Source organism: Lissotriton vulgaris, chromosome 7 (assembly GCF_964263255.1).
Source record: "Lissotriton vulgaris chromosome 7, aLisVul1.2, whole genome shotgun sequence".
Taxonomy (NCBI): domain Eukaryota; kingdom Metazoa; phylum Chordata; class Amphibia; order Caudata; family Salamandridae; genus Lissotriton; species Lissotriton vulgaris.
In genome coordinates this window covers 1,506,176,637-1,506,202,271 of record NC_141695.1, presented here as the reverse complement: position 1 = coordinate 1,506,202,271, position 25,635 = coordinate 1,506,176,637, and the positions used below count along the sequence as shown (strand labels likewise).

Below are 25,635 nucleotides of genomic sequence, written 5' to 3'. Positions count from 1 at the left end.
AGCAACGCGTCTTCTCTTCAGCACTTCACGTCAATTATCTGCAGGGTTTCAGAACGCTAAGAAACAACCACAATACAAAAATCCATCATTCTGTCATCATTTTATTTTTCTTCTAACATAGCCACTGTGATTTTTTTCCACCAAGAATAATGTGAAAGTTACTACTTGGCCGGCGCCATGTTTAATAACCTCTTTGCAGTTCTTCGACACATTTTGAATAGTAAAAAGGCGCGCTATGCTTGGGAATTTCCCCTAGATGCACTGGGATGACTGGGTCACGCGTTTTTCTTTTCAATTGAAATGTGTCCGGGAATACCAATGAGATAAAGACAGTGGCTTCCAATTCTGGGAGCTGTCACTGGGGCGCCGTGTTGGATGGGACTTCCTCTCTGTATTCGCTCTGTACAGTCTTCCTTTCATGTTCTTCGGAACGAGGTGAGCGCAAGAACGAATTACCTTCTCTCGGTTTCCAATCCCATATGCGATCACCAGAGGGAACCTGTGGCAAACGTATTTTTTTTAAAAAACAGTATTTTAAAAAACGAACAGCCACTTCACGAGCGTGTGAGCCAGAGAGGAGACGCCAGGCGCGTGCACATTGCCTGTCTGGGCGAGCAAATGTTTTGTCTCCCTTCGCGCACCAAACTGACAACAATATTATCGTCAAGGAGAAGCAGCGCATGCGCTGTGTTGCCTAGGCGTGACCTAAAAGGAGAGCGGTGCTCCGGATGAAAGGATGAAGGGTGGGAAAGTAATGGTGATTAAGGAGTGGGGTTAGTGGACAAGGACAGGGTAGTGCGATATATACCACGTAACAGTACTGGTCCGGCCTTGGTGCAAGGTCAATTGTTCTGAAGGTAACACATAGCAGCATTTGGACACTATCACTTTAGTTTAAAGATGTCCTGGCTTGTGAGTTGGCCAGAAGACATCAAAAAGACGTACTTCGGCAGCCGCCGAGTGAAAATATAGCAAATAAATAAAATGCGCTGAATAACGCATTCCATTGTTATTGTCTATTGTTTTGCTATATTTCCACTCGGCGGCTGCCAAAGTACGTCTTTTTGATTGTTCCTTATAACCGTGGGCCGACTTACGAGGTAGTTGGTACCCCGCTGTGTAAACTTCTGCACTAATACCACATGTGCAGGACTGAAGTAATGTGCCAGAACCTTTCACGTCCATTTAAGCGTTTTGATTTCTTTCACCACAATTCTGTATATCTTTTCAATACCCAGCGCTGATCTTAAGCCCTTATATTACACATTTTCTCGCTTCATTTCACGGTCTCTGTAGATTTATCTGGAATTTGACAGGTATTCATTACCTGCATTGACATTAAGCCTGCACAGAAGGCCGTACGCCCACACGTTTACTGAGTGAGTGTCATTAGTGTGAAGGGTGTTTTCCATGATTACATTCAGTTTTTCATGGGTATTAACATACCAGTGTTTTCTCTGTCTCTAGGGCCTCGGATGAGCCCCATCTCAAAAAACATTCCCAGTTCGTAGCAAACACGCTGGATGACTTATAATTTGGTAAATTCCATAACCCCTTCTCTACGCTCATTCACCTTCCCTGTAACCCTTTAGAGTTTATGTAACCACATTTATTCTTTTAACTTTTAGGTGCTCTTCACATTCCTAGTCCTGAGGAAGACCCCACCCTAAGGTTGGACTCACCTAGTGTACCCAATAGGGGTTGAAACGTCGCCTTCAACCAACTCACAAGCCAGGACAACTTTAAACTAATGTGATAGTGTCCACATACTGCAATGTGTTACCTTCGGAACAATTGACCTTGCACCAAGGCCGGAGCAGAACTATTACGTGATATTGATGTATATATATATATATCACACTACCCTGTCCTTGTCCACTACCCCCACTTCTTAATCACCACCCTTCATCCTTTCATCCTGAGCACTGTTCTCTTTTTTGTAAATGTTTCTAATATATTCAAATTGAAGGAGCAACTGTGTTGCCACTACTGATAAATCTAATCTAATGCAAATAAACTGCATACAATTGCAACAGTGACTTCTAGAATCTTCATGGTGAATGCAAGTAAAATAGTTCATGTTTTAAGCTATTTGTGCTACTCGACCGCTTTTTGTATTGTACCACATCTGTAACACAGGTCTTGTAGCCTATTGGGTATCCCTATTGTTATATAATAACTATACTGCTGTACAGCAGGTTGCCTCCTGTTTCTGCCTAAACCCTTGCTGACAGCCTCAAAAGGAGTAGCCTTTCAGAGAACCCTCGAAATTTCCTGAATTGGCAGTAGACCTATTTGCTGTGTTTGCAGGTCCATTGATCTTGCGCTAGCATTTTTCTCCTTGACTCTTTCTAAAACGAGAATAGCCATTGTGCCAGAGAGACAGGAACCGTTGAAAGGAAGGCCCAATAGAGTCTTCTGGATATCCTGCGTGAAACCTGAATTACTCAGACATGCGTGGCTTCGCACAGAAACGGATGGCCCTGTGGCTCTGGCAACAGAGTCTGCTGTGCCCAGGCCAGACTGAATTACTTGTTTTGCGGCTGGCTGGCCATTATCTATTAATTCTGAAAAGTGGGACGGCAGATGGTCTAGCAGATTGGGGAGAACTGTTTCAGCAGTGTCCCAGATGGCATGAACCGATCAACTAAGGAGGGCAGACAGGTAGCGTAGAGGGATCTTAATGTCATGCTTTACGTCAAGAAGAGGACCTTTTTATACTACTCCATTTTCTTGGACTTCCGATCCGAGGTAGTAGAGGGGAGAGCACCTGCAAACAATTTTAAAAACAAGATTCTTGACCCGCAAGCCTTTCTGGAGACATAAGTGATGAAAAGAACACTGCTTCTTCAGGGGCCTGCCTAAAGGGATGCAAGCATCCTGGGAACTGCGGTGGAAGTGGTAGGTTTCACTAGACATCTTGAAACAGTTCTGTTAAGGTCTTGTTAAAGGAAACCAAGGGCTGTGTTGTATGGGATACCATATACAGGAATTGAGATAGAATGTTGGCGTTAAGACTCTGCAGAAGGTAGCTGAAATTTCAACATCTCTATTGCTTTATTTTTTATTTTTAAATCACTGTGCAAAAAGTGATAACCTCTGGCGAACAAAGACCAGTTGGACAATACAGCTCCCATTCCGGTGAGGTATACAGAGCACGGGCCTCTTTGAGCCCTGCGAAGTTTTGGTCCATGCCATGGACCGACCATCCCAGTCATTGGTATCCTGACTGGGGTCTTTGTGAGGACATGAATCCCTAAACATAAATATGCCCTCTTCTATGAGGCACAGAGCCTACCTATATGAGTGTTGTTTTTAAAAGTCTAAGAGGGGGAAGCCCCCCCTAGTGGAGACGCCTGGATGTCTGTTGGGGGGCTGGAGATGAAGGTTGTTCCCCCGTTTGCACTGTCTGCAATGCCAGTGGAGTTGATAACGCAGCTGGAGAAATAATTTGGAACTGAAGGAGAGGATGGAATGACTGGCGGAATCGTGTTTTGAGGAGGCGGCGGTCATGAGGGTTGAATCTGCAGATTCAGGGAAGCACTGTCTTTGGAGTAGTAGTCCAAGTCAACGGCAGCAAAGGCACGAATGGAGAGAGGGTTACTTGATGATATGGCATCAGCAGAACTAGGAAGTTTAAAGCCATTGTACCCATTGGGTCTGCTGACACTCCAGAGGGAAACACTGATTTCCAGAAGCGTTAATGGTGTTTAAAAAAGGGAACTGATGTCCATACGCCAACAGGGACACTGTATGGCTCCAGAAACATCACAGGGACACTGCTGTTTCAGGTCCTTACCGTCATGGAGAGCTATTTTAAGGATTCAGTCTGACACCTGGGATGTTCAAAATGTGAGGAATCTGCAAGCAGAAGTATCCATCAGAATGATGTATACGAGTTGTACACTCAAATTAATACAGGACTATGACTTGAATATTGTCACCACCATTTGCATGGATCTCGGAACACCATTAAATGGTTCAAGCTCTTGAAAACAGCATCAAAGAATGTCTTTGCCTATGAATCATTAAGGTATACCTGTTGACTAGAAGCCTGAAGCACAGTTCTCATGTTTCATGAATATTCAAATAAAAAGCTCCTAGTATAGATTTAAAACTATATTGTAGCATCTTTCAATATAAAAGCATAGCAACATGAATTGGATATGAATGTAATAATGCAGCCTGTAGGCCTACATTTAACAAGAACAAAAAATTAGCCTATCACTTTAACACCTTGGCTCGGCTCGTCATGAGCACAGCTCAACTGTGCCTCATGACGAGCTGAGCTCGTCATGAGCATTGAAGGGGTTAAGAACCTTGGAGGCACCAATACCCAGCATGCCTTGAGCCATAAGGCCATCAACCAAATCCCATTGTGAAAATGAAAAACTTTCACCATGGCATGTGATTCCCCAGGAAGGATATCCTCTCTGCACTCACTAGGTCACTCCTAATAATAGAATAACAATGCCTGACCTCTCAAAACCAATGAGTAGCTTTATTGACCAACAAATCTCGATGTTCCCTGGTTCCCGAGGTCAGCTTAGGGATCTGCATAATATGAACTGTGGACTGAATATCTCCTGCCTGTCAAGGACTATAGAAAACATTTTGAATCAACCCTCTACTATATGGCATACTGGGTGTCGCTGCAGGGGGAACACATAGGCCCATTGATCCCTTCCTCCACTCTGATTCTTCACTCAAAACATTCCCTAGGAACCCCGCCCTAGGGACACCATCTAGGAAACCCCCTTGCCCCATACTGTTACATGGACAGTGACAAGAGACAGGGGGCACATACAGGGTTTTCACTTACCACAAAGCACGGCTACTGGTGAGGGGCAGGGTGAATGAATTTGTGAAAGTTAGCATCTAGACATCAAGTGCCATCATGTAAATAATTTGTTGGAGCAGAAAGAAGACGTCCAGCAAGGGTCATGTGGAAATGTGCAGACTAGATGTATTTGTTTAGAAGGCGGTGGTTCACAATAGGCCTGGGAGGGCAGTCCTTTTTGGGAATTAAAGAGAGCAAATGCCCTTTTCCTGTGGGGTGAACGCACTATCTCTACTGCCCCCTTTCTGAAGGATTTCTTGTATCTCTTCCTTGAAAAGTCAGAGATTGGCTCTGCTGAAGACGTGTCTACGGGGTGGGATGTGAGAAGAGCTAGGCAGAAGTCCAGTCTACCTTCTCTAAAACCAACCAGTCTAGTATGATTTCTTGTCAGTGACTTGGGTAATCTAGTATTCTCACCTGACAGATGTGTGATTGGAGGGTGGAAGAGGGAAGCCACTGCTTAGAGAATGAGCCTTTTTTTCTACCAGAGCCACCTCTGCCCTTCTGTCTGTTAACACTGTACACAACCCCCACTGTACTGGCCTGCTGGTGGAAGGTGTTTGCAGGGCACCCATACACTTGGTAGGCGTGTGTCCTTTTTAATTGTGTATAGCATTTTTTCAACCTAGGGGCTAAAGGGATGCTCCCCATCGAACGGGAGGTTGAGGAAATGCTGCTGGACTACAGGTTTGAAACGGAAGATGCAAAGGCAGGCATGTTGTTTGAGGAGGGCACCAGTGTTAACCACATGGCTGCTGGGCGTTTTCCCCCCCTGTGCTGGAAATTGCTCTGAGGCTGGATTCATGACGAGCTCAGCTCGTCATCAGCACAGCTCAACTGTGCATCATGACGAGCTGAGCTCGTCATCAGCATCGAAAGGGTTAAAGCACCTGGAGGCTGTGCCTACAGCATCTAGCATGCAACAAATGTAGGTGTAGAAATGGCCTTGCCCTCGTACTCTCATCACATCTCTTTCAGTATTCCTATGGGAGGTATTTCACAAGTTCCTGCATCTCAACCCACTCAACACTTCTGTACCTGGAAAAGAGTCTGACAGAACTGCTTATGCTCCGGTGTGTGGCTGCCCTTACTGATACCCTCTTACCAGCAGCATTACATTTTTTGCACTCTTACCAGCAGCATTACATTTTTTGCACTCTTACCAGCAGCATTACATTTTTTGCACTCTATCAGGTGGAGTGATATTGCCTAAGGCTTGGGCAGGGCTCTCTTGTGGGCGGTGTGGACTATCAGGGAGTCTGGGGAACTGAGGCCTTAAAGTAGATAGGGTCACAAGGAGAGGGTGTATATTTTTTCTTAAAACCTAGTCATTACAACTTAAGCTTTTACTGGCACCATGACATTTTCTTTGGTAGATTTGATCATGCCCTTAAGCAAGGGTAAGAACTGGGCAGTATCTAGCGGCCCTCTGAACAACCTCATGGTAGGCCATGGTATCATGCAGGTGGGACCCCATTACTGGGTGTTGGTCCAACGCAGGATCGCTTGGGGTCATTGGGAACAGGTGTAAGATCAGATTGGGTAGTTTTATTTATTTATTTATTTAATTTGTATAGCGCGTTATAACCGCAGGGGTCTCTAAGCGCTAGTTAATATTATAGGCTTCCTAGGGGTTGCCAGTCGACCCCAAAGGCTGGCCATATGGACTGCCTGGATCCTAAAAGGGGAATGGGTACTCCACAAGGGATTCTGGTAGAAGTCGTGGGTGTGGGCTTTGTAGTGGAGCTGGTTACAGAGGTGGGGGAGAGGTAGAAGATATGGAAAAGGGCTTAAGCTCCGTCCCGGTTTCATCTGGGCCGGCTCCGAAAAGGCCTCCTCAGTCTATGGTTCTTCTTCGAAAGCAAGCCTTCTGTTGCGAGGAAGTGACCCTGATGGCTTCGGCAGAGGTGGTTTCGCCTAGATCTTTCCCATGACAGGTGAAAAGACGCTTGATCGGCTTTCCTCCCGTGGTGTATGGGGAAGTAAAATGATAGCCGCCAATACGCAGACTGTTCTTCCGAAACTTCATTGTTGGAATGGAATAGAGGAGCTCAATAAAACGTGTACAGAACAAAACAAATTCAGAGCCCTCTCAATGCACATCCGAACCCAAAGGCGAAAAACAATTGTGTAAGATGGAGTTGGTGCCCATGCACATTGGGAATCAAGGGAGGAGTCACAGCAAATCTCATGACTCCAAATTCTTCTTTTAGGTAAAACACCTTGTAGAGCCCACTACTAGATGGCAGGTGTATGCAGAGCATTTGTATTTATAGCAACACATGCTATGAACACATTGCTTTTCTTTTATTGCTAATGCAGCCCTGAGGAAGTGGTAGATTCTATGGCAGGCCAGAAGGAGAGAATTATGCAGGCCTCTTACTCCTAACTCAGCGTTTTTTAAATTCTGAACAGACTCTGTCAAATAAATACATTTCAAACCACATTTTCCCTCCGCAGAAAACAGTTCACAATCACATACATCCACCAATCGGAGGTTTCAGTTCCTATTCATCCTGTTGCTCAACCATTGCCATCTAATGGTTTCTTCCTGTTCGAACTAAGTTCACAAAGTGGGTTGACAGAACTGGCTTTTCATTGCGTCATGGTCAGGTGGCTAAACCTTCAACAGGCCCAGGCCAACTTGGTTTGCTTTAGTTGTATGGTTTCCCACTAGCACCATTAAATAGAGTATTTTTCTATGTTTTCAGCCTGCTCTGTCCAGTTCGCACTCACCTCAGAGTGATCATTTTGTTTTTATGTCATGCGCATTCTCAGGCCCTGCCAAAGGGTTATGAAGGGACACGGCAGCAGTATCACCAGATTGAAGCATGAGAGATTTCTTTTCCCTCAATCAGTGCACAGCTTATCACACCACACAGGCTTTTCTGCTGAGCACCTTGATTCCAGCTAGCACCAGGTTCCACATTGTGCAGCTTCAGCAGTCCCATCTCTATGCTGGCTCCATAACCACAGAGAGGCTGCAGAGGCAGGCCAGAGTTGAGCCGCTCTCAGCCTCGGGAAACCTTACCAGGGCACATCCTGTGGTTTATTCCGTCTTTAGATCGCTTCTCCACCTAAGCCTGAAAACCGCAATAACTCTCTTATCTGGACAACCAGTAGGCGTGTTGCAAGTGCATACAGCAAGGTAGCACAAGGGAAGGAGGCGTCCTATTTAACTGATTTAAAGTGTAGAGCACTTGTGAATGGAGTTTGCTCTCGGTCAGGTTTGGCCTACAGTGCTTCTGGGTTAAAAAAGTAATTAAACAACTTAGTACACAATCATTTCAGCAATTTCAGGAAGAGTTCCATCTTCACAAAACCCAACTTTATAGGTATCTCCAGCTGCGTCATGCCCTGATCCCCACGCTCACCGATATTCCAGACCTCCCTGAATTTTACCCGTTGGAGGGCCGACTTCTTAAGGGGTATTTAGAAGCCCACAAAATAAGACAAATATACCACACACTGAAAACACATTCTACAACAACAACACACATTACACAAAACGAGGAGAGCATGACTGGATGATATCCCAGACCTAAGGGACGACGATCGAGCGGAGACTATAGCAGCCCCCCGTGGTGCCACGTTTGCTTCCAGATTCCGTCTCATACAGTTTAAATATGTGCACCGCGTGTACTATATTCGTTTCAGTCTTTGGAATATGGGAGTAGTGGCATCCCCACAATGTTTACGATGCGACAGGGAGGAGGGGACATTTTAGCACACTGTGTGGAGTTGCGTGGCCCTGGAGCTCTTTTGACGTAAAATATCTTCTTGCCTCCAAGAGGTGCTGTCGTGGGACCTACCACACAATCCCAGTTTGTTTTTACTCTATAGCACGGAAGGTATTGGTGGGAACAGCTATAAACAGCATCTTCTCTTCCTTGTCCTCACAACAGCCAAACGGGACATAGCCCAACTATGGAAAGGCACTTCGCCACCGACACTGGGAAAGTGGCATAGAGAACTAGACAAGTGTATGGGCGCAGAAATGACAGTATTCCAGGCAAGCGGCTGTCCTCAAAAACATAGGAAAATCTGGTCCTGTTGAGCAGCTTACCGGGGCATAGATCTTCCTCCTTTAACATCACAATCCCCGTAAAAGTAGGTTCGCGGGAGGGTTGCAGCTTTTAAGATATGTCGTACTGTCTGTTTATTTGGGTGTGAGGGGAAACTGTTATTTGTCTCTCAATATAGTTGGGGTGGGAGAGCTTGTGCGCAGAGTTCAGTGTACTGTTATCGCAATTTTATGTTATATATACAAATCGTATGCTTTGATATCCACACATTTGGCGAATTCTTAATTATATATCCGTATGTGGATTTGTTGGCCCTTCGCCCTTATGGTACTATCAAAATCTAATAAAAATATGTTTTTAAAAAAACGTATAACACATACGTTCTGTATTAATACCTCACATTACCATAGCTGAAGAATAGGAAGATAGGCTGATTAAAGGCCAGGGTCGGCACCTGAGCAGTGATCCAGAGACATCTCAGGCAAGGCCGCCTAAAAGCAGAATCAAGAACAGGATATAGTCATGGCATCTGGTGGCTAAACCTATAAGTCTCCAAGCGTCTCTTCTGGATCTGGAGCTCAGGTAGGACATGCTAGAGCCTGAAGACCTTTATCATCCCAGGACTTCCTAATGGACCAATATGTGGCAAGCAGACTCTACAAGCCTTTGGATAAGGGTTCTGAGGCCACCAAAATGCCTCATCCCTCTTGAAAGGGGAAGGTAGGGGAAGCCAGAAATTGATGGCAAGATGGTGACTTTTCACTCTAAACTTGTTAAAGACCTGGACACGAGTCTGGATATTACTGGGCCCCTCATAAAAGATCCTTTTAAATCACACATCAAGTTTAGGCCAGTGATAACCTAATTTCACCACACATCTTCTCTGGGTGGATGCAGGGGTATGATTTGCTACCTGGACAATACTACATGAGTCTTGACCACGGAATGGCGATACTCCTTACTAATTAAAGTGGACCCCAGCTGGGGGAGGCTGTAACCTTGGAGGCGGGTCTGGTAATCAACAAGGGTCTTCTTAGAGAACCAGCAAGTTAATGGCAGCATTCCCACTGCTAGGCAAAGCTTAGTTATTAATCAGTAAAGTGCTCAGCCACTTTTTACGACATCTGGGTGAGGCAGCAGATGCTCAATTGGCCGTCAGAATTTCCAAGGTTCCTAAAGAAGCCAAGGCTTCAATCAGGCCAATATCAAGAAACTGTCTAGGTTCAGTGGGCTCTTCTGCTGCAGGAGCAGCAGAAACATCTGTGAGTTATCAGAGAAGCAGCTAAATCCCTTGGAGGAACCTTATGTAAGAATGATCTTTTTTACCACTATCTAGAACTATGGGAAGAATGGCAAATTTCTATCTGCCTGGTGAGTGCTTACGAGGGATACCTGGGTGTGACAGACTGAAAAAGGCTTCCAAACAGAACTCCCCTAAATCAATGACTATGACCGCACATGTTAAACTTTTCCCAGGAGCAGGGCGACACAGTAGACACAGAAGTCGCAGTGCTGAAGGCTATAGGAGCAATTATTCATTCTGCCCTGAAACTAAAACGTTTTCTGAGCAATTATTTTCTTGTGAAAAACAGGAGAAATTATTTTGTCTGATGATCTACTTCTGGGAGTTCAAAGGGCTGTTGAGAGCCCCATCATATTCCCACCAGCCATTTTCTGCAATTTCTGTGGCAGGGTCAAATTGCCTAGTATAGCGCTTCCTAAACTTTTTAGAACCAAGACCGACTTTTCAGCATGATAAACTTTTCCAACCCACCTAGCTTTTATAGACAAGAGGTGGGCGACTTTTTACTGCAACTAAAGCATCGTGTAGTAGCACACTGTTATTTAATACAGTCAATTTTTCCTTGAAATTGCAACTAAATCTGCACAGACATACAGTTTTACTGATAATAATAATGCTCACAAATGACCCGTGGAAATCAGATTTCAGTGAATATTTATCATTGCACATCACCAAGAAAAAGTGTCTTGCTTTGTTTTTATCCTAGTAAACTTTTTGTTTCAACAACATTTCAGAATTACAAAAAATGTGCTTTATTTTTTGCTTTCTGAACTGCTGAATAAATACACTTAGTTTACATGTATTTACATTTTGTTGTGCTACACAAAATGACATCCTTCATCTTTCCCTTTCACACACTATACTCCAGCAAGATTGTAATATAATTCCCTTGACTTTTGTTTCTAACTGCAAAGTGAGTGGAGTTTTTTTTTTTAAACCATCCCCATGTTAAAAAACATAAGCAGCATTTTTGTCAGAAGCCATAGCCTGACAGTTGGCCTCCATCTCTGTAGCGCAGCAAATGTGACAAGATAAATACAGAAATTAAAGCCATTTTTATGTTTTGCATAACGTCCATGACCCACCAAAATTCAGCCCACTACAGACCCACAGTTTGAGAATCACTGGTCCAATACAAGGTTCTTCCATGCACTCTGCCATAAGCACTATGGTGTTTTATTGAGCTTCTTAGCCCAGTAGAGTAGTTTCGCAGTCAGGGGCCTGATGCTGATAGTATAAACAGAAAACATGCTCCCGGTGGATCAGTCCCCTCCCCACCCAAGTCAACCTGGAGGCACACCTGAGAAGTGCATTTGACCTTGCCCAAGTCTAGCATTCATCAACAGTGGGGAACAGAATGGAACCTGGTACCTTCACCCTCCACCCCTGTCCATTACCCTCCTGAGTAGGATGGGATACAATTTCCCCAAGAAAGCTATCCATATTAGTGAGAAGAAAATAAGTTACTTACCTGCAACTGGAGCTCTCCAGTAATGGTATCTTTCATTGATTCATATGCTTGAATCATTCCCCGTCGAAGTGGGTGTCTCACAGTACCATAGAAAGCAAAAGTGAAGAAACCTACATAGAGGTTAATATTAAAGACCTTCACTTTATTAGCTAATAATAGGGCAAGTAGAAAGTTCTATGGGAAAACTGCATGCTTAAAGGCTGTCACAAAGGAAAATATACAGAACGTATGCAAGGTACCTCTAGACCAAGTACCTGTGCTGCTCTCTGCTTCTTCACTGGCAACACGCATCAAGGCATCCAACACCAGTGCATTATCTAGCCATGTATACCACTCCTCCAACTCTTGTAGGAAACTAGAAGGGCCAGTTGTATCTGATACTTTCCTTGTTGCAAGCTTGCATAATCGCTCAATAAACCCAGAAATGTTCAAGAGAGTGGCTGCAGAAGAAAAATAAATATAGAATTTACACACAAAAAACACCAGAAATGTACTATTTTTTTTTCATCAAGCAAGTGGAATGTATTATCACACAAAGGAACACAATAATAAAGAGGAATAGCTCTGATTTCAGATAAGAAAGTAGATACATAGATTTTCTGCTCACTTCTTCACCTAGAGAAGCAGTTTGGCGTATGTCTGTGCATGGTCTATTACTCTCTGATAGTTCATTAGATGACCATTGTAATGAAAGAAGTTAACTACCACAAATAAAAGTTCTAGAGTTCTCAGGTGGATAGAATCACACAAGAAGTCAGGTCATCAGACTGGAAAAAACTACATAAAGGGTTAAAACATAAGGACCTTCTCATCCTTGTCAGGATCTGGAACAGCATCAAAATAAATATCAAAACTGCCTTAATTCTTCTCAGATACAGAAAGAAACAAATGTCCCACCGCTTTAGATTTCACCACAACACCCACACAGTTCTATGATGGTACAAGGCATGCCTGAACAACGCATGCCTATACCACGAGGTCTCTACAACGACCGTGTCTTTACCACGCATGCCTTTAAGACAGTTGCCTTTACCATATGTGCCTTTACTATGCAATTTCGTGGTAAAGACATGATTGTTAAAGGGACATGCGTGCTAAAGATCATACCCCTGCCCCTTGCAGGTAAACTGTCCCTTTTCCCTCTGCCCTGAGCCCTAAAAATTGTACTCACACCCCAAAAAGAACCCCCACCAGCCCCCCCCCCGCCCTGAGCCCTGAAAATAGTGACCTATATCCCTAAAATACCCTGGCCCCCTCCGTCCTAAGGTCTAAAACTGCCCCCTACCCTGTAAACTGCCCCTTTTCCCCCACCATTAGCCCTAAAAACGGGCCCCCACCCTAGAAACTACACGGACCCCGACCACAGCCCCCCCAGCCTGAGCCATAAAAAATGTCCCCTATAACTACCCCGAGCCAAGCACCCCCGCCCTGAGCCCTAAAACTGCTCCCTGCCCTACAAACCCAACCCCCTCCTGAGTCGTAAAACCTACCCCACCCAAGACCTGGCCCCACTTACCTCATAACGTCCTCGCCCGATTCACGATCGTCCTTCCTCTAGCTTTCTTCCCTTCCGCCCATCTGCTCGGCAACTAGACCACACATTGCCTTAACCACGCGTATGCGCTGTTAAGGCATAAGCATGGTTATGCTTGCGTTGGTTGGACATGTATGACTGAGCCCGCATTGTTCCGTTAGTTTCCCCATCCACACAATAGGACTCTGCCTGTGAACAGCAGCCCTCCGTGTAAATGACCCTGAATCGTATCTCGGGGCCCATGCCTTGTTCAGCACTCCATTGCTCTCTAACTAGATTTACAAGGTACAAATTCTTACACACACACACTTGCAAAACCTCGATCTGTCAGACCCCACAAAGGCTTCAAAAAGGAATGGTAACTTAAGAGTTAAAGTTCTCCATAACAAAGAACACTCACTTTCCAAAATACATTTGAACAAAAACTTAGTAAAAAGGTAATACATTTTTGAAGTGAAAATTAAATTCAAGTAAAATTAACTTCTGATCTATTGAACCACTAGGCAGAAAATCATTTAATTCTTAATTTTAAAGCGGAAATATAAAAAATGTTGATGCTGTTGTTTTAAGGTGGCCAAAGGGCACCAACATCTAGAAGAACAGTGCAATTTCATGAAGCTCACTTTTTTGACTAACCTCACTGCTACTTTTATGATTTGGCAGGGAGAGGAAGAAGACGGTAATCTTGAATTTAATGATAACCACGAGGGATCCCTAGGATTACAAGTAAGGCAAATTGTACTTGTAAAACCTAATAATCCATCTTGGGACACAACATTTAAGTCATACATAAATATATCCTGCCATAATCAGAATCAATGACCATCTTGGTCAAAAGACATTATTAAACACAAATTAATATTAGAAGCATATCCACAGTTCAGAGCTATTTGCATCTTACATTGTGGGTCAGCAGCTATCGAAAGGCCATAGGCAGCAGTGTAAGTGCTAGTGAAGCACGTGGTCATTGTATGCTTGGACCATTGTGCAAACAGCAGAAAGGCTTAATTGTACCCTCCAAGTTGTCACCCTGCAAAGGAGAGAAGACAACAAGAAATCTACCAGGATCATTGAGGGGGTCTGAGAATTCGGAGAAGGCCTGTATATAGCAAGGGCAAAAGTAAAACTGACTTTATTCATCATTCAGATGTCTTTGTAACACCTATGTATGGAGTTTTAGCTGACATGCAAAACTCACACTTAAAGAGCTCTAATAAGATAACTCAAGCAGATAGACTTTATGCCACCAAGGAGGAGGGTACGCCAACCTCAGAGGAAGTTCAAATTGCCTTTAATGTCTCAGAAGAATCATACACCCACAGGTGACAAGGCACTTAGCACACCCAGTCAGACAGCCCAAAGAAAAAATCAGCCTACGATACAAGAGAGCGAGGAGGGCCCAATGAATTCCCAGAAATGAGGTCCGAGGTCTGCATTGGAGGATATGTTGAATCCTGAGAACATTATTCACTTGAGGGTCTCAGTAAGGATTTCATCATCAAAGATGAAGGTGGATGTGCCGGCCTGCCTGCTTAAAGCTCCTGGCAAAGTTACACAAGGACCTAATGGTAGAATGTCACAGGTCTTACATAAAGGGCATGATGTCCTACCCCACCGACACTGATCCCAAAACGTGACAATTATGGGGATGGTTTTGAGGGACTACAAGAAAGAATGACAGGTCATGAAAGGCAGTCAATGAAAATCCTTAAGACTTGGTGGGCCACAGGAGGGGGAAGTGGGCATTTTTCAAATGAATGGGCTAGCACCGATCAAACGTTTCTAATAGGATATTCAGTAGAGGTTAATCCCCGATTCCTGTGTACATCTGTAAGGAAGGCCAAGGTAGTTTGTTCACAACTGGAGGGTTGTGATTCTGATGCATGGCTCTAATACACAGTTATGTATTTCCAAACAGTGCTTTTCTTGTTTTAGGAGGAAGATGCAGCCTAAAGCAATAAAATCTAAGCAGATAATTTGCCTAACAACTTTTCACCCCACAGATTTTCGGAGCAAAACCTTTCTTGTGAAGGACTGGGAGTTTCAGTGTATCGAATCTAAGAGAGCTTAAGGTGTGGCTCCTACACAAGCATTTCAATATCGAGAGACCCAATTATCTTCTCAGAATCACTACAAGACGACTGGTCTGTCTGGACCGTAAGGATAAATACATTGCAATCTGCATTTAGACTTTGACACATCACATATTTCTGCATTTTAAGTGGCAGGGTCAGAACTACAAGTGCACTACTCCCCATCTAAGCCTCTGGCTGGCTATGTGCAGCTTTACTGGGTTAGCCTAATAATGTCGAGCGGGATTTGCAATATTACTATCAGTGTACATGGGCATAATGTTCTTGAAAGCCAAATGTAGTTCTTTAGGACTGCAGAAATGTTTTACTTCTTAGAAAATGTATGCTAATTAACAAAGCGATACACCAATGCCACTGATTGTCCAAAAGACAGGCTAGCAATTACAGGGATACTAAGCATAAGCTGGAGCAAAGGGAAACACACAATGTAGATGATTTCATACAAGTAAGCAGTCAGGCACGCAGCATGGCCTCCACAAAAAAGGAGAACATGTTGTTGATTTCAGAATAAATATTTATAATCAATACACATGAAGAAACACGTAAAACAGGTTAACATTTCCAAATAACTTGCGCTAATTTTCATAGTTGTTTTGTATTTATGAAAGAAGAATTTCTACCATAAATTCTCTAAATAGTTAAATGGGGACAATATAGTTAGAGATAGGAATCAAACAGTGATTTGTAATAAATGTGCCTAAACACTGACTGACCGACCACAACATACAAAATGGTACTCTTCATAGACTTACATTGCAAACATTTCCAATTTGGGGCACATTGAAATTACGTTATTTACCAATGATCTCCTTTGTTCATAAAAGTTCAAAAACTAGAAACATAATCCAGGTCTCCAGATATCCACGGTCAGCAACTCAGTGATTTCTCTAGCCCATCTCTAACCCATAATTTACAGACAGTAGTAATGACAGACACCAATATCTGTTTACTGCCACTTCGTGTAACTCTCTCTACTGGTCCTACAATGCATGTATGCTGCTTCTTTACTGAATCAGGAATTGATACGGTTCTATCTTCAAATGACCCTTACTTACATGTGGAGGGATACAACTCACTGAGACTGAAGGAAAACGGGGTGTTAAGATACCTTCAGCCCCAACTACCACTAGATGTATAGGTACAGAACATGAATGTATAATAGATCCATAAAGCAAAATCTGGGGTTGTGGGAATATGGTTACAAGCATGATGCTCTTGTCCAAAGCTTTCTCTATACCGGGAAGAAATTAAAGACAATTACATTTGAGGAGCTTGCCCTAAGACCATGGTACCACTTTTTCAATTCATCAAGATTTACAGTGCAATGACTGTGCACTTGTAAACCATTAAATGATTTTAAGCTAACTTCTCCAGTAGCTGTTGATGACTTATAAAAGTTAGGCGTCAATTTGTAGTCTCGACTGGTGCAACAAATCAGCTACATCTTAAGGGTATGCGAAAGAAAGCATTAATATTTTTACTTCAAAAGATATATTCTCACAAATGGTACAAGTTACTGATATTAGGAACACTCTTCACTAAAAGCATCAGTCAAACCTATTCCTTCATCTGCTCATTTACCTTGGTTTACTTCAGCTCTTGATGGGGCTAAATTCTTCTTCTGTTGCGCATTTTTGGCAAGTAATGTATTTTTATCATCACTTTCTGTGTCAAGTTCTGAAATAGTGACAGAAAGAATTCGGCAGAAATTTGCAAGCTGCTGTTGGTCAAAACTGGATACCAAATTGCTGAGATTGGGAATATCTTCCAGTTGTATCATTTCCTGTGAAGACAAAAAGAATTCAATATAGCATTCTTACACACTACATTTCTCAACACAGAAATGTTTCCACTTAATTATGTACCAAGACCACTCCACTGAGTTTGTATTGTCTCAGATGGAAAGGATTATGTTACTTACCCTGTAAGCATCTGTTCTTAGCATGTAGATCTGTAGATTCACATGCTTTGCATACTCCCGCCATCTAGTATTGGGTCTGGATGTTTGCAAGTTGTTTTTCTTCGAAGTAGTCTTTTCAGTCACAAGTAGAGAGATGTCCATACGTACATAATGTGAATAATAAGAACTGCAACAGCCATAGGCGTCCGGGGAGGAGGGAGGGCGCATGTGAATCTATAGCTCTACATGCCAAGAACAGATACTTACAGGGTAAATAACAATCTGTTCGAGTCATGTGTGCTGTAGATGCACATGCTTTGCATAGACTGTATAGCAGTATCCTCCAAAAGCGGTGGCTAACCAGAGGGTGTTGCAGTTGTTTGAAAGAGTGTTTTGAGCGCTGCCTGTCCTTCATTAGCCTGGTGAAAATTTGTAGAGCGCACGAATGCCCAAGGGCGTCTTGGCGCTAAGTCGATGTAAAAGACCAGAACTGCAGATGATATAATGCTCTAACTAAGAGGAAAAAATGCAGGTTTTTACAGCTTTCCTGAATGATAGTAGCTAGGGGTTATTTTGGTATTGTAATAGGGAGAAGGTTCCAGGTCTTGGCCGTCTGCAACAGGAAGCTTCTCCCTACCCTCCCTACCCCCCCTACCCCCCCCCCACCACTCCCCCCCCACCCCCTCCTTACCCCCCACCCCCACCTGACCTGCTTGAATTTAGGGACCTGAATCAATTTTGCCTGCCCGGATCTCAGGCTCCTGGGAGTCTCATAACGTTTCAGATGAGTTTTTAAAAAGTGTGGTCCTACACCGTGGAGGGCCTTATAGGCTAGGCAGACTGAGTTGAACCTTATCCTTTTCTCCATTGGTAGCCAGTGAAGGGCTCTTAGTCTGTGGGCAACCAGCTCAGATATGGTGATGTCCAGCACCAACCTAGCAGCTGCGTTATGTAGACGCTGGAGTTTTGTCAGATATTGGATTTGTATCCCAGCATACAAGGCGTTGCCATAATCCAACCTGGACAAGGCCAATGTCGTTACTATTGTTTTGCATGATTCTTGGGGAATAAAAGGCAGTAGTCTTCTTATCATTTACAGAATATACCACACAGTGGAAGACAGTTTATTTATCTGAGTGTTAAAGGATAATGTATTATCAAATATAACTCCCAGATTTCTGACTGCCCACTGGGGAAGGGCAGTCGCCTAAACTATCCAGCCACCATTTTGGCGACCAAAAGTTCATATCCGTCCCGAGCAGCATAACTTCGGTTTTATCACCGTTAATTTTAGGCAGTTAAGCTGCATCCAATGGTTAACCTGTCTCATGCAGTTGTTGAATCGGTCTGCTGTTTCCTCCAAGTTGTTTGAGACCGACACCACTATTTGGGTGTCATTGGCGTAGGAGACTGGTAGAAACCCACATTTTCTTATTATGGTTGCTAGAGGGGCGACATATATATTAAAAAGAGTAGGGCTCAAGGAGGACCCCTGAGGTACCCCACATGGTGCCTTTAGATAGAGGGTGTGGCAACCTGGAGGCGAAGTCTGAGTATTCTGAGTTCTGTGCAGTGGCAAAGAGGTCTATTTGTGGAAATCCCCATTTTTGGAAGTACGGAAGGAGAACTTGTGGGTGAATATCCCATTAGTGTATTTGTTGTTTCTTTCTGCTGAGGAGATTGGCAAAAATGTTGTCTGTGCCTGGAAGGTGCTCTGCTAGTAGATGGATTTTGTGATGAATTGCCCAACGCCAAATGATCTGAGAGAGGTGTGACAGTTGTAGAGTGTGTCCCTCCCCCATGTTTTTGTATATAGTTCATTGTTGTCATATTGTTCAGAAGGATTAAGACAACTTTCTATACTAGGTGAGATAGAAAAGCTGTCAACGCTAGTTGAAATGCTTGCAGTTCTAAGTAGTTGATGTATTAGTTCTGCTGTCTGGAGTTCCAAAAACCCTGAAATGTCAACTGTTGTAAGTGTGCTCACCACCCTATGAGAGGTGCATCTGTTGTGAGCACGACTTGTGGAATAGGGTTGATGAACGGCTGCCCGTTTGATAGATTTTGTGTGTTCCACCACTGCAGAGAGCGAGGAGTGTGGCTGTCTACCAACACTAGATCGGTCAGCTGAACCGGTGTTTGATTCCACTGACGTGCTAAGCATTCTTGTAGAGGGCCCATGTTTAGTCTTGCATGAGGCCCTATCGTGATGCATGATGCCATCATCCCTAGTAACTGCATGAAAGCTGGCGATCACTGCGTTAGGGTGGGACGGGACGTCTTACTCTCTCTCCGTCCCGTTATCCAATTAAGGGTCGAAACGTCGACGTTCTGTCTATGTATTGGTCCACACAGAAGTTTCAACCAAATTAGAGAAATAATATATCTGTTTGAAACAACTGTAATTCAATGTGGACACTTATGTTTAAAATATATATAATTATGTGTAGGTCTTCTATTTGAATTCATGTTGAGCACCTAGTCACCAGTCATGACCCACCTCCCTAAATGTACCCTGTGTTGATGTATTGTTTTGTTTGGACAGCTTCCTTAACAACTTGAGTATCAAATCATTTGAAAGACAAAATACTAAAGATTTGTCAAAAAAAGTCAATTGTGGTCAGGTGTGTTGTTTTTGCATTTTCCTTTGAAATTTATTTTCCAGACATATCATTCAGAGGATAGTTCTTTTTCAGTATTTATTCGTATGTTTTCAATGTAAATGTGATTCCCAACAGAACCATTGTTTTTGTCCAATGTGTTCTAAAGACGGTTTGTGAACACAAGGCGGATGTTGGAAGGGTTGCTTGTGAGTTCCAGGCAGTAACCATGTTGAATAATATCCGACACCCATTTGTCTGTTATTGACTGCCAAATGGGTAGAAACTGATGTAATCTTCCACCTAAAGGTGATGAATTTTCTGGGGGAGCCGATATCAAGTCACTGTTTGTCATTAGCGGGTGGGGTACGTGATGTTGTAACTCTACCTCTGAAGTTGTTACCTCTGTATCCACCTCTATAAAATCCTATAGAGGAAGGATATGCGCTTGTGTTTAGTATGAAGATATGGAGGCATCTGTATTATTTTTGGAGCACCCTCTGAAGAAGGAGCGACAAAAGGAACCTCTATTTGATGGCGACTGAAGGGCACCTATTTGTTTTGCCACTTCTGTGTCCTTTTTCATCTTTTCTAGCGATTGATCTGAGGTCCGAAAAGATGTTCTTTGTCAAATGGTGCATTAAGAATAGTCTGTTGAACCTCTGGTTTAAAATCAGAAATTTGGAGCCATGCACGCCTCCTTAGTAAAATGCTGATATTGATTGCTCTAGCTGCAGTATCTGCAGCATCTAAATCACATCTAATGGATGAATTAGAAATAAGCTTGCCTTCTTGCACTATTTTTTGGCCTTTTTGCTTGTGTTCTTTGGAAGATATTGTAATAATTCTTCCATTTCATCCCAATGTGCCCTATCATACCTAGCTAATAGCCTTTGAGTATTGGCTATTTTTCAATGATTGGCTGATGAGGCAGCTACTCTTTTTCTTGAGGCATCTATTAACTTGGATTCCTTATCAGGAGGAGGTGCTTCTCCTGAGCTTTGTGTATTTGTGAAGAAGCTTTGTATTTTTTATCTACTCTAGGTGTGAGGATACGTAACCTAAAAGGATCTTTAAAGATTGTGTGTGCATGCCTCATTATGTTCTTGAACATGAGCAAAGACTGAGATGTTCGGTGTGTATTTCCTAGAGTTTCAAAAAGTAAATCACCTTCTAGGTCTTCTTTACGTAAAGTGACCCCATGATAAGTGGCTGCTCTGGCAATTAATTCTTGATATGTGTTATTGTCATCAGGAGGGGAAGGTTTGGCTGGATACAAATCATGAGCTGAGTCTCCCGGTGGATCAATGTTAAAGTCATCCCATTTGCCAGGCAGTTAATAATCATCGTCTTGATTATCAGCTATATCAGGATCTATGTTTGGAGACTCTGGAGGTGTAATGTGCAATGAGTCCGATGGTGGTATGACAGGTAGTGGTGGAGAGGGTGGAGTGGTTGGAGGAATATTAATGGAACTAGTGGCTATATCCTTTTTCTACTTCAGAGGTATTCTATACTCAGTGTCCATCTTCCTTTTTGGAGGTGGTATCACTGGTGCAGTGGTAATGTGTCCAGTTTTATGGTTAATGTGGATTATTTTCTGTTGTGGATCCAGCTTGTGCTGCATTTGCTCCAGAATCTGCTCCGGTGGCTTTAAAGGAGCATCTTTGTCTTTCGGTGCCAAGCTGGATTTGTCTCTTTTATGAGGGGGGGGATAATCTTGGTTCGATCCTGAACAGAAAGGCTTCACTTTTTTGTTTCGGTCCCGAGCTGGAAGGTGGGGCGTTGGAATTGGAGTCTCGGTGCAGACCATGGCCTGATGGCAGTGGTGGCCAAGAAACCTTTGGCTTGATTGGAGTGTGTTTCGTGGGTAATGGGGATTTGGTACTTACAGCACCCTGTCCAGATGGAATGACATGGGACTCGAGTTTTATCTCGAACTCCAAATCAGAGTCCTGAACGAAATAAAACACTTCCAGTTCCGCCGCCTACGCCTCCATCTCTTCTTGTTCGGCCTCTATGTCAAAGATATCAGGAGTTTCTTCGATAGACTGTCACTGCGTGTCTCTGCGTCGAGAGGGACGGTCTCAGAGTCTTTTTCAAAGAGAATGACCGACACGTGTCGCAGTCTTCCTCTTTATGCACCAGGGAGAGACAAAGGTTCCAGACCTTAAGAAGATCGGTAAACGGGCATTTAGAATGGCACCTAGGACAGATTTCGAATGGGGTCCATTCCATCGGCGGAAGACAGGATGCAGGATCTTAGAGTTGAAACCGGAGAAGATCTATGCCCGAAGGTCGCCAATAAAGTTTTTATGGATAATGAAAGTTTTCCGAAGTTATTCGACACGCAGAAGATGGGAACAGGATCGAAAACAATACCGACGAGGGTTGAATGAATTACGCACCAAAAGGATCTAGATTGACAGTTTCAAATCGGAGCGCAGCAATACATGTCCGAAGCAGATGGCGGAAAAAAACTAAAATGGAGTCAATGCCCATACTATCACCGAAAGGAGGAGTCAACTTACTTTGTGACTGCTAAGACTTCTTTGACGAAAAACAACTTGCAAACATCGGAACCCAACACTAGAAAGAACTATAGGATTAATTAATTGTCAAAAATTAAGAATGTAAATGAAGGTGGCCAAGAATAAATAGAAGGAGGGAGGAGCTAAGATGGCGATCGACATGGACGTGTAAGCTCCCGGCTCCGTATGCCTCTGAGCCCCGCAAGACTATCCTGAGCACGATTTCGGTATTACATGGCAGCGGGGCGAAGGTGAATGCGCGCAGATGCCGAATGCGCGATTCCGATGTCTCTACCGGCCTCGCAGACGGACATATTGGTGGAGTTTACCGATGGCCTCAAACGACCCTGAGCCGAGCCCTAGACTGCTAAACAGAGCCGGGCACTGACTCATCGGCGGCGGCCAGCAGGACCTGGGCGGAGTCGGCCCACCGGGAAGCAGCAACTCCAGAGCGGACCTCTCTGAGGGTGCCCCGGCTGTCACACGGTGCGGCTGGAGTGCATCCTCGGCATGGTGGCTCGGTGGAACTGATTTTGACTGGGGATTTCGAAAGGTGAGCCTATCGGCTTTGTTTTCTATCCTGCCCGGTTATCACTGGCCGCTCCCGTACTTAAGCCTGGCGTTGAGTCGGAAAGGAGATGGCCACTGCCACTAATTGCTTTTCGGGTTCACACTTTGGAAGCCCTCGAGACTCCAGCAGCAGTCTGCCTGAACCGGTCTTGTCCCTGCCCTGCCTTTGTTCTCCCGTCCAGCTGGAAACGCCTGACGGGTGCCTGCATAAGATGGAGTACTACACCTTGTCCACTGAAGTGCTGCGTGAGGGCGAGTGTGAGGCACCGAGTAGCTCTTCGATGTGGGGACTTCAGCCTGTGCTGTCCCGCAGCGACATCCTTGCCGCTCTGAATGACTTTCAGTCTGCTTGGAGAGATGGCCAACGGGCGCTTGGTGGAAGGCTTGACGATATTGCGATCACACTGGGGCAACTGCGTTCGGATGACCTCCAGATGCGCGAGGAATTGCCCCCACCTATGTTTGAGGAGGATCCTGTGGTTTTGCTTGGATGTGTAGGGGAATGGACGATCCCGGATAGTGTGGGTGTCTGGGGCAGAATGCCTACATGTCTCCATTGTTATGAAGGACGCCTTTCCCAGCATTTGACGGTGGCCCCGTCCGCTACAGCGCCGCTGATGACTCAGACACTGGTTCAGCTACTGTTGCCTCTTATGACTGCCGCCTCTTCCCTCGCCCCTGTATCTTTGCGGTGGTATGCTTTTTCAGACTTGGAACTGGGAGTGATTGTCTACAATGGATGAGACTCTGTCTGTGGCCGGCGTCGTCCATTTTGTGATGGCGAGTTGCGCCCCGGCCAGGCGTGGACATTTTGTCTTCTTTTGTCTACTGAGACGGCATCTCCTTTGCGGGCATGGCACGGGGGACTTACAAAGACGGGCCAGGGCTAAGTGATTTCCACTAATGTTTGATGTCTGTGTGGCTGGAGGGGAAGCGGATTGGCGAGTTCCTACGACATACTTAATGGCGCACTACGTGATGTTTCGCCCCCATTTTTATTGTACTAAGAGACTGTAGTAGTTGATTGTTTCTTTTGGGGTGGCGATTACACTAATGGCAGGGGAGACCGGGAGCCTGTTGGGTTTGCCCTCCTCCGGTATTATATTAAATCTTTTTTCTTTTCCCTTTTTCCCTTCTCTGAATCTAAATTTCGGGTCTCGGTTTTTCGGGCGACAGGCACACTGCTGGGGGGGGGGGGGTAGGCCGTAGCCTCTGCATGCGTGCAGGGTGGGGGGTTGGGGGGCGGGGTTTTCTGTTTCGTTTTAGTTTCTATGGGCCTTATTTCTCTCCTCTCTTTTCTTGGTTCTTCTCACTTTTTCCTTCTTCTCTTGGGTCAGTATGGTGGCTAGGTGTAGCGCTGCTTATTGTTTCTGTTGTTAGTCTTACCACTAACATTAGTTAAGATGTTCCACGTTCATGGGGCGGGTAATGACCAGTATGTACTGTGAATATATGCTATTATCCTGATACGTATCTTTTTATGCCGATCTTTCGATTGTTACCCTTCGTTTTGTTGATAATCTGCTGTGATCATTGCCCGCTATGTGCTTTCGGTGGATTGAATGCGTCTGATCCTTCTTATCTAAATTTTTTTTTAAATTAACCTAATTTATCCTGTACCCAGCGGTCCCTTTTCCCATACGTAATGTTTCGGATACTTGCTGCTTTTCGTCTCTGGGACTGCTGGGCTGTTCTAACCTTGCTTTTTGTGCTACCAATCGATTTCGAGGCCGGCCAGAATGGTTGTGGGCCCGTACCTGTAGGCTTATGTTGCACAATAAAGGTTTCAAAAATTAAAAAAAAAAAGAATGTAAATGAAGAAAGCAGTTTCACTTAGATAACAGAGAATAACATCTTGGAAATACTGTACAAGTACGCGGAATGTGATAGTTCACAGAAAAACAAGTGCTGGGCAAAAGTTTGAGCAGAACATTCTAAAACCAGAAAAACAGTTCAGAAGTGAATTATGGACTGAGGAAAGATTTCAGAAAGATATCAATAACTTCCATTAGAATCAGTGGAAATTCAAATCAGAGGCACAATAGGCGCAAATTTCAAACTCAATGGCAACTGAAGAAAGCACGGCAACTGGAAAACATAACCTCTAATTTTAAATCGTCTTATGGATAAAACTCTATCATACCCTTGTATTATGTAAACAAATGTCAAAACTGCCTCAGAATCATTCAACAATCACCGTAAAAAAAAAAGCAATTAACAGTCTCACAATCTTAGTGGGAATCGGTTGTGTCAAATTTGCATAACTTGTTCCGCACCTTTTTAACTCCAAGGATATCTTCAATGAGTGTAGCAGTTTGTAGAAAGGTCTGTTTGTTTGACATAAGTGTAAACAGAAACAACACAAAGTCACTTCTTTCTGCCAACCGCTTGGTGACACCTTCCGTCTAAGAAAAAAAATTAAGGGGGGTTAAAAAAGGTTTAATAAAAACACATAAGAATTTTGGCAAACTTACATTTGGCGAAGAAAGTGTTGCCTGTCAACATTCGACTTAACACATGGGAAATCTACTTCACGATGCAGATACAGTGTAACAATAGCATCAGTAAACATTACATTACCTGTAACAAGTTTATCACAACTTAAACTGTCGAAAAACATGAAGGGCAATCACAGATCGTCCCCTCAAACTGCCATGGTCTTTGCACATCAGCCCCTCGGCCTAGCCCTAAGCCTCAGCTCTAAATATATAAACACATGTATAGGATTATAGCAACTGGAAAACAACTGAGAGACTAGAAATCCCATA

The 25,635-nt window shown here is 43.9% G+C and overlaps 1 protein-coding gene across 2 annotated transcripts in view; it reads right to left on the bottom strand.

The window, feature by feature from the left end:
• The window catches only part of TRPC4AP (transient receptor potential cation channel subfamily C member 4 associated protein), a 729,914-nt gene that overhangs the window by 479,835 nt on the left and 224,444 nt on the right, over nt 1-25,635 (bottom strand). The window contains exons 6-8 of one of the 2 annotated variants that reach the window (XM_086932356.1): nt 25,144-25,272; nt 16,848-17,049; nt 11,879-12,079 (exon numbers count right to left, since the gene is read on the bottom strand). In XM_086932356.1, coding sequence (XP_086788482.1) covers nt 11,879-12,079; nt 16,848-17,049; nt 25,144-25,272 — 532 coding nt within the window. The remainder of the gene's footprint in view (nt 1-11,878; nt 12,080-16,847; nt 17,050-25,143; nt 25,273-25,635) is intronic. The other variant, XM_086932357.1, reaches the window with a different exon arrangement.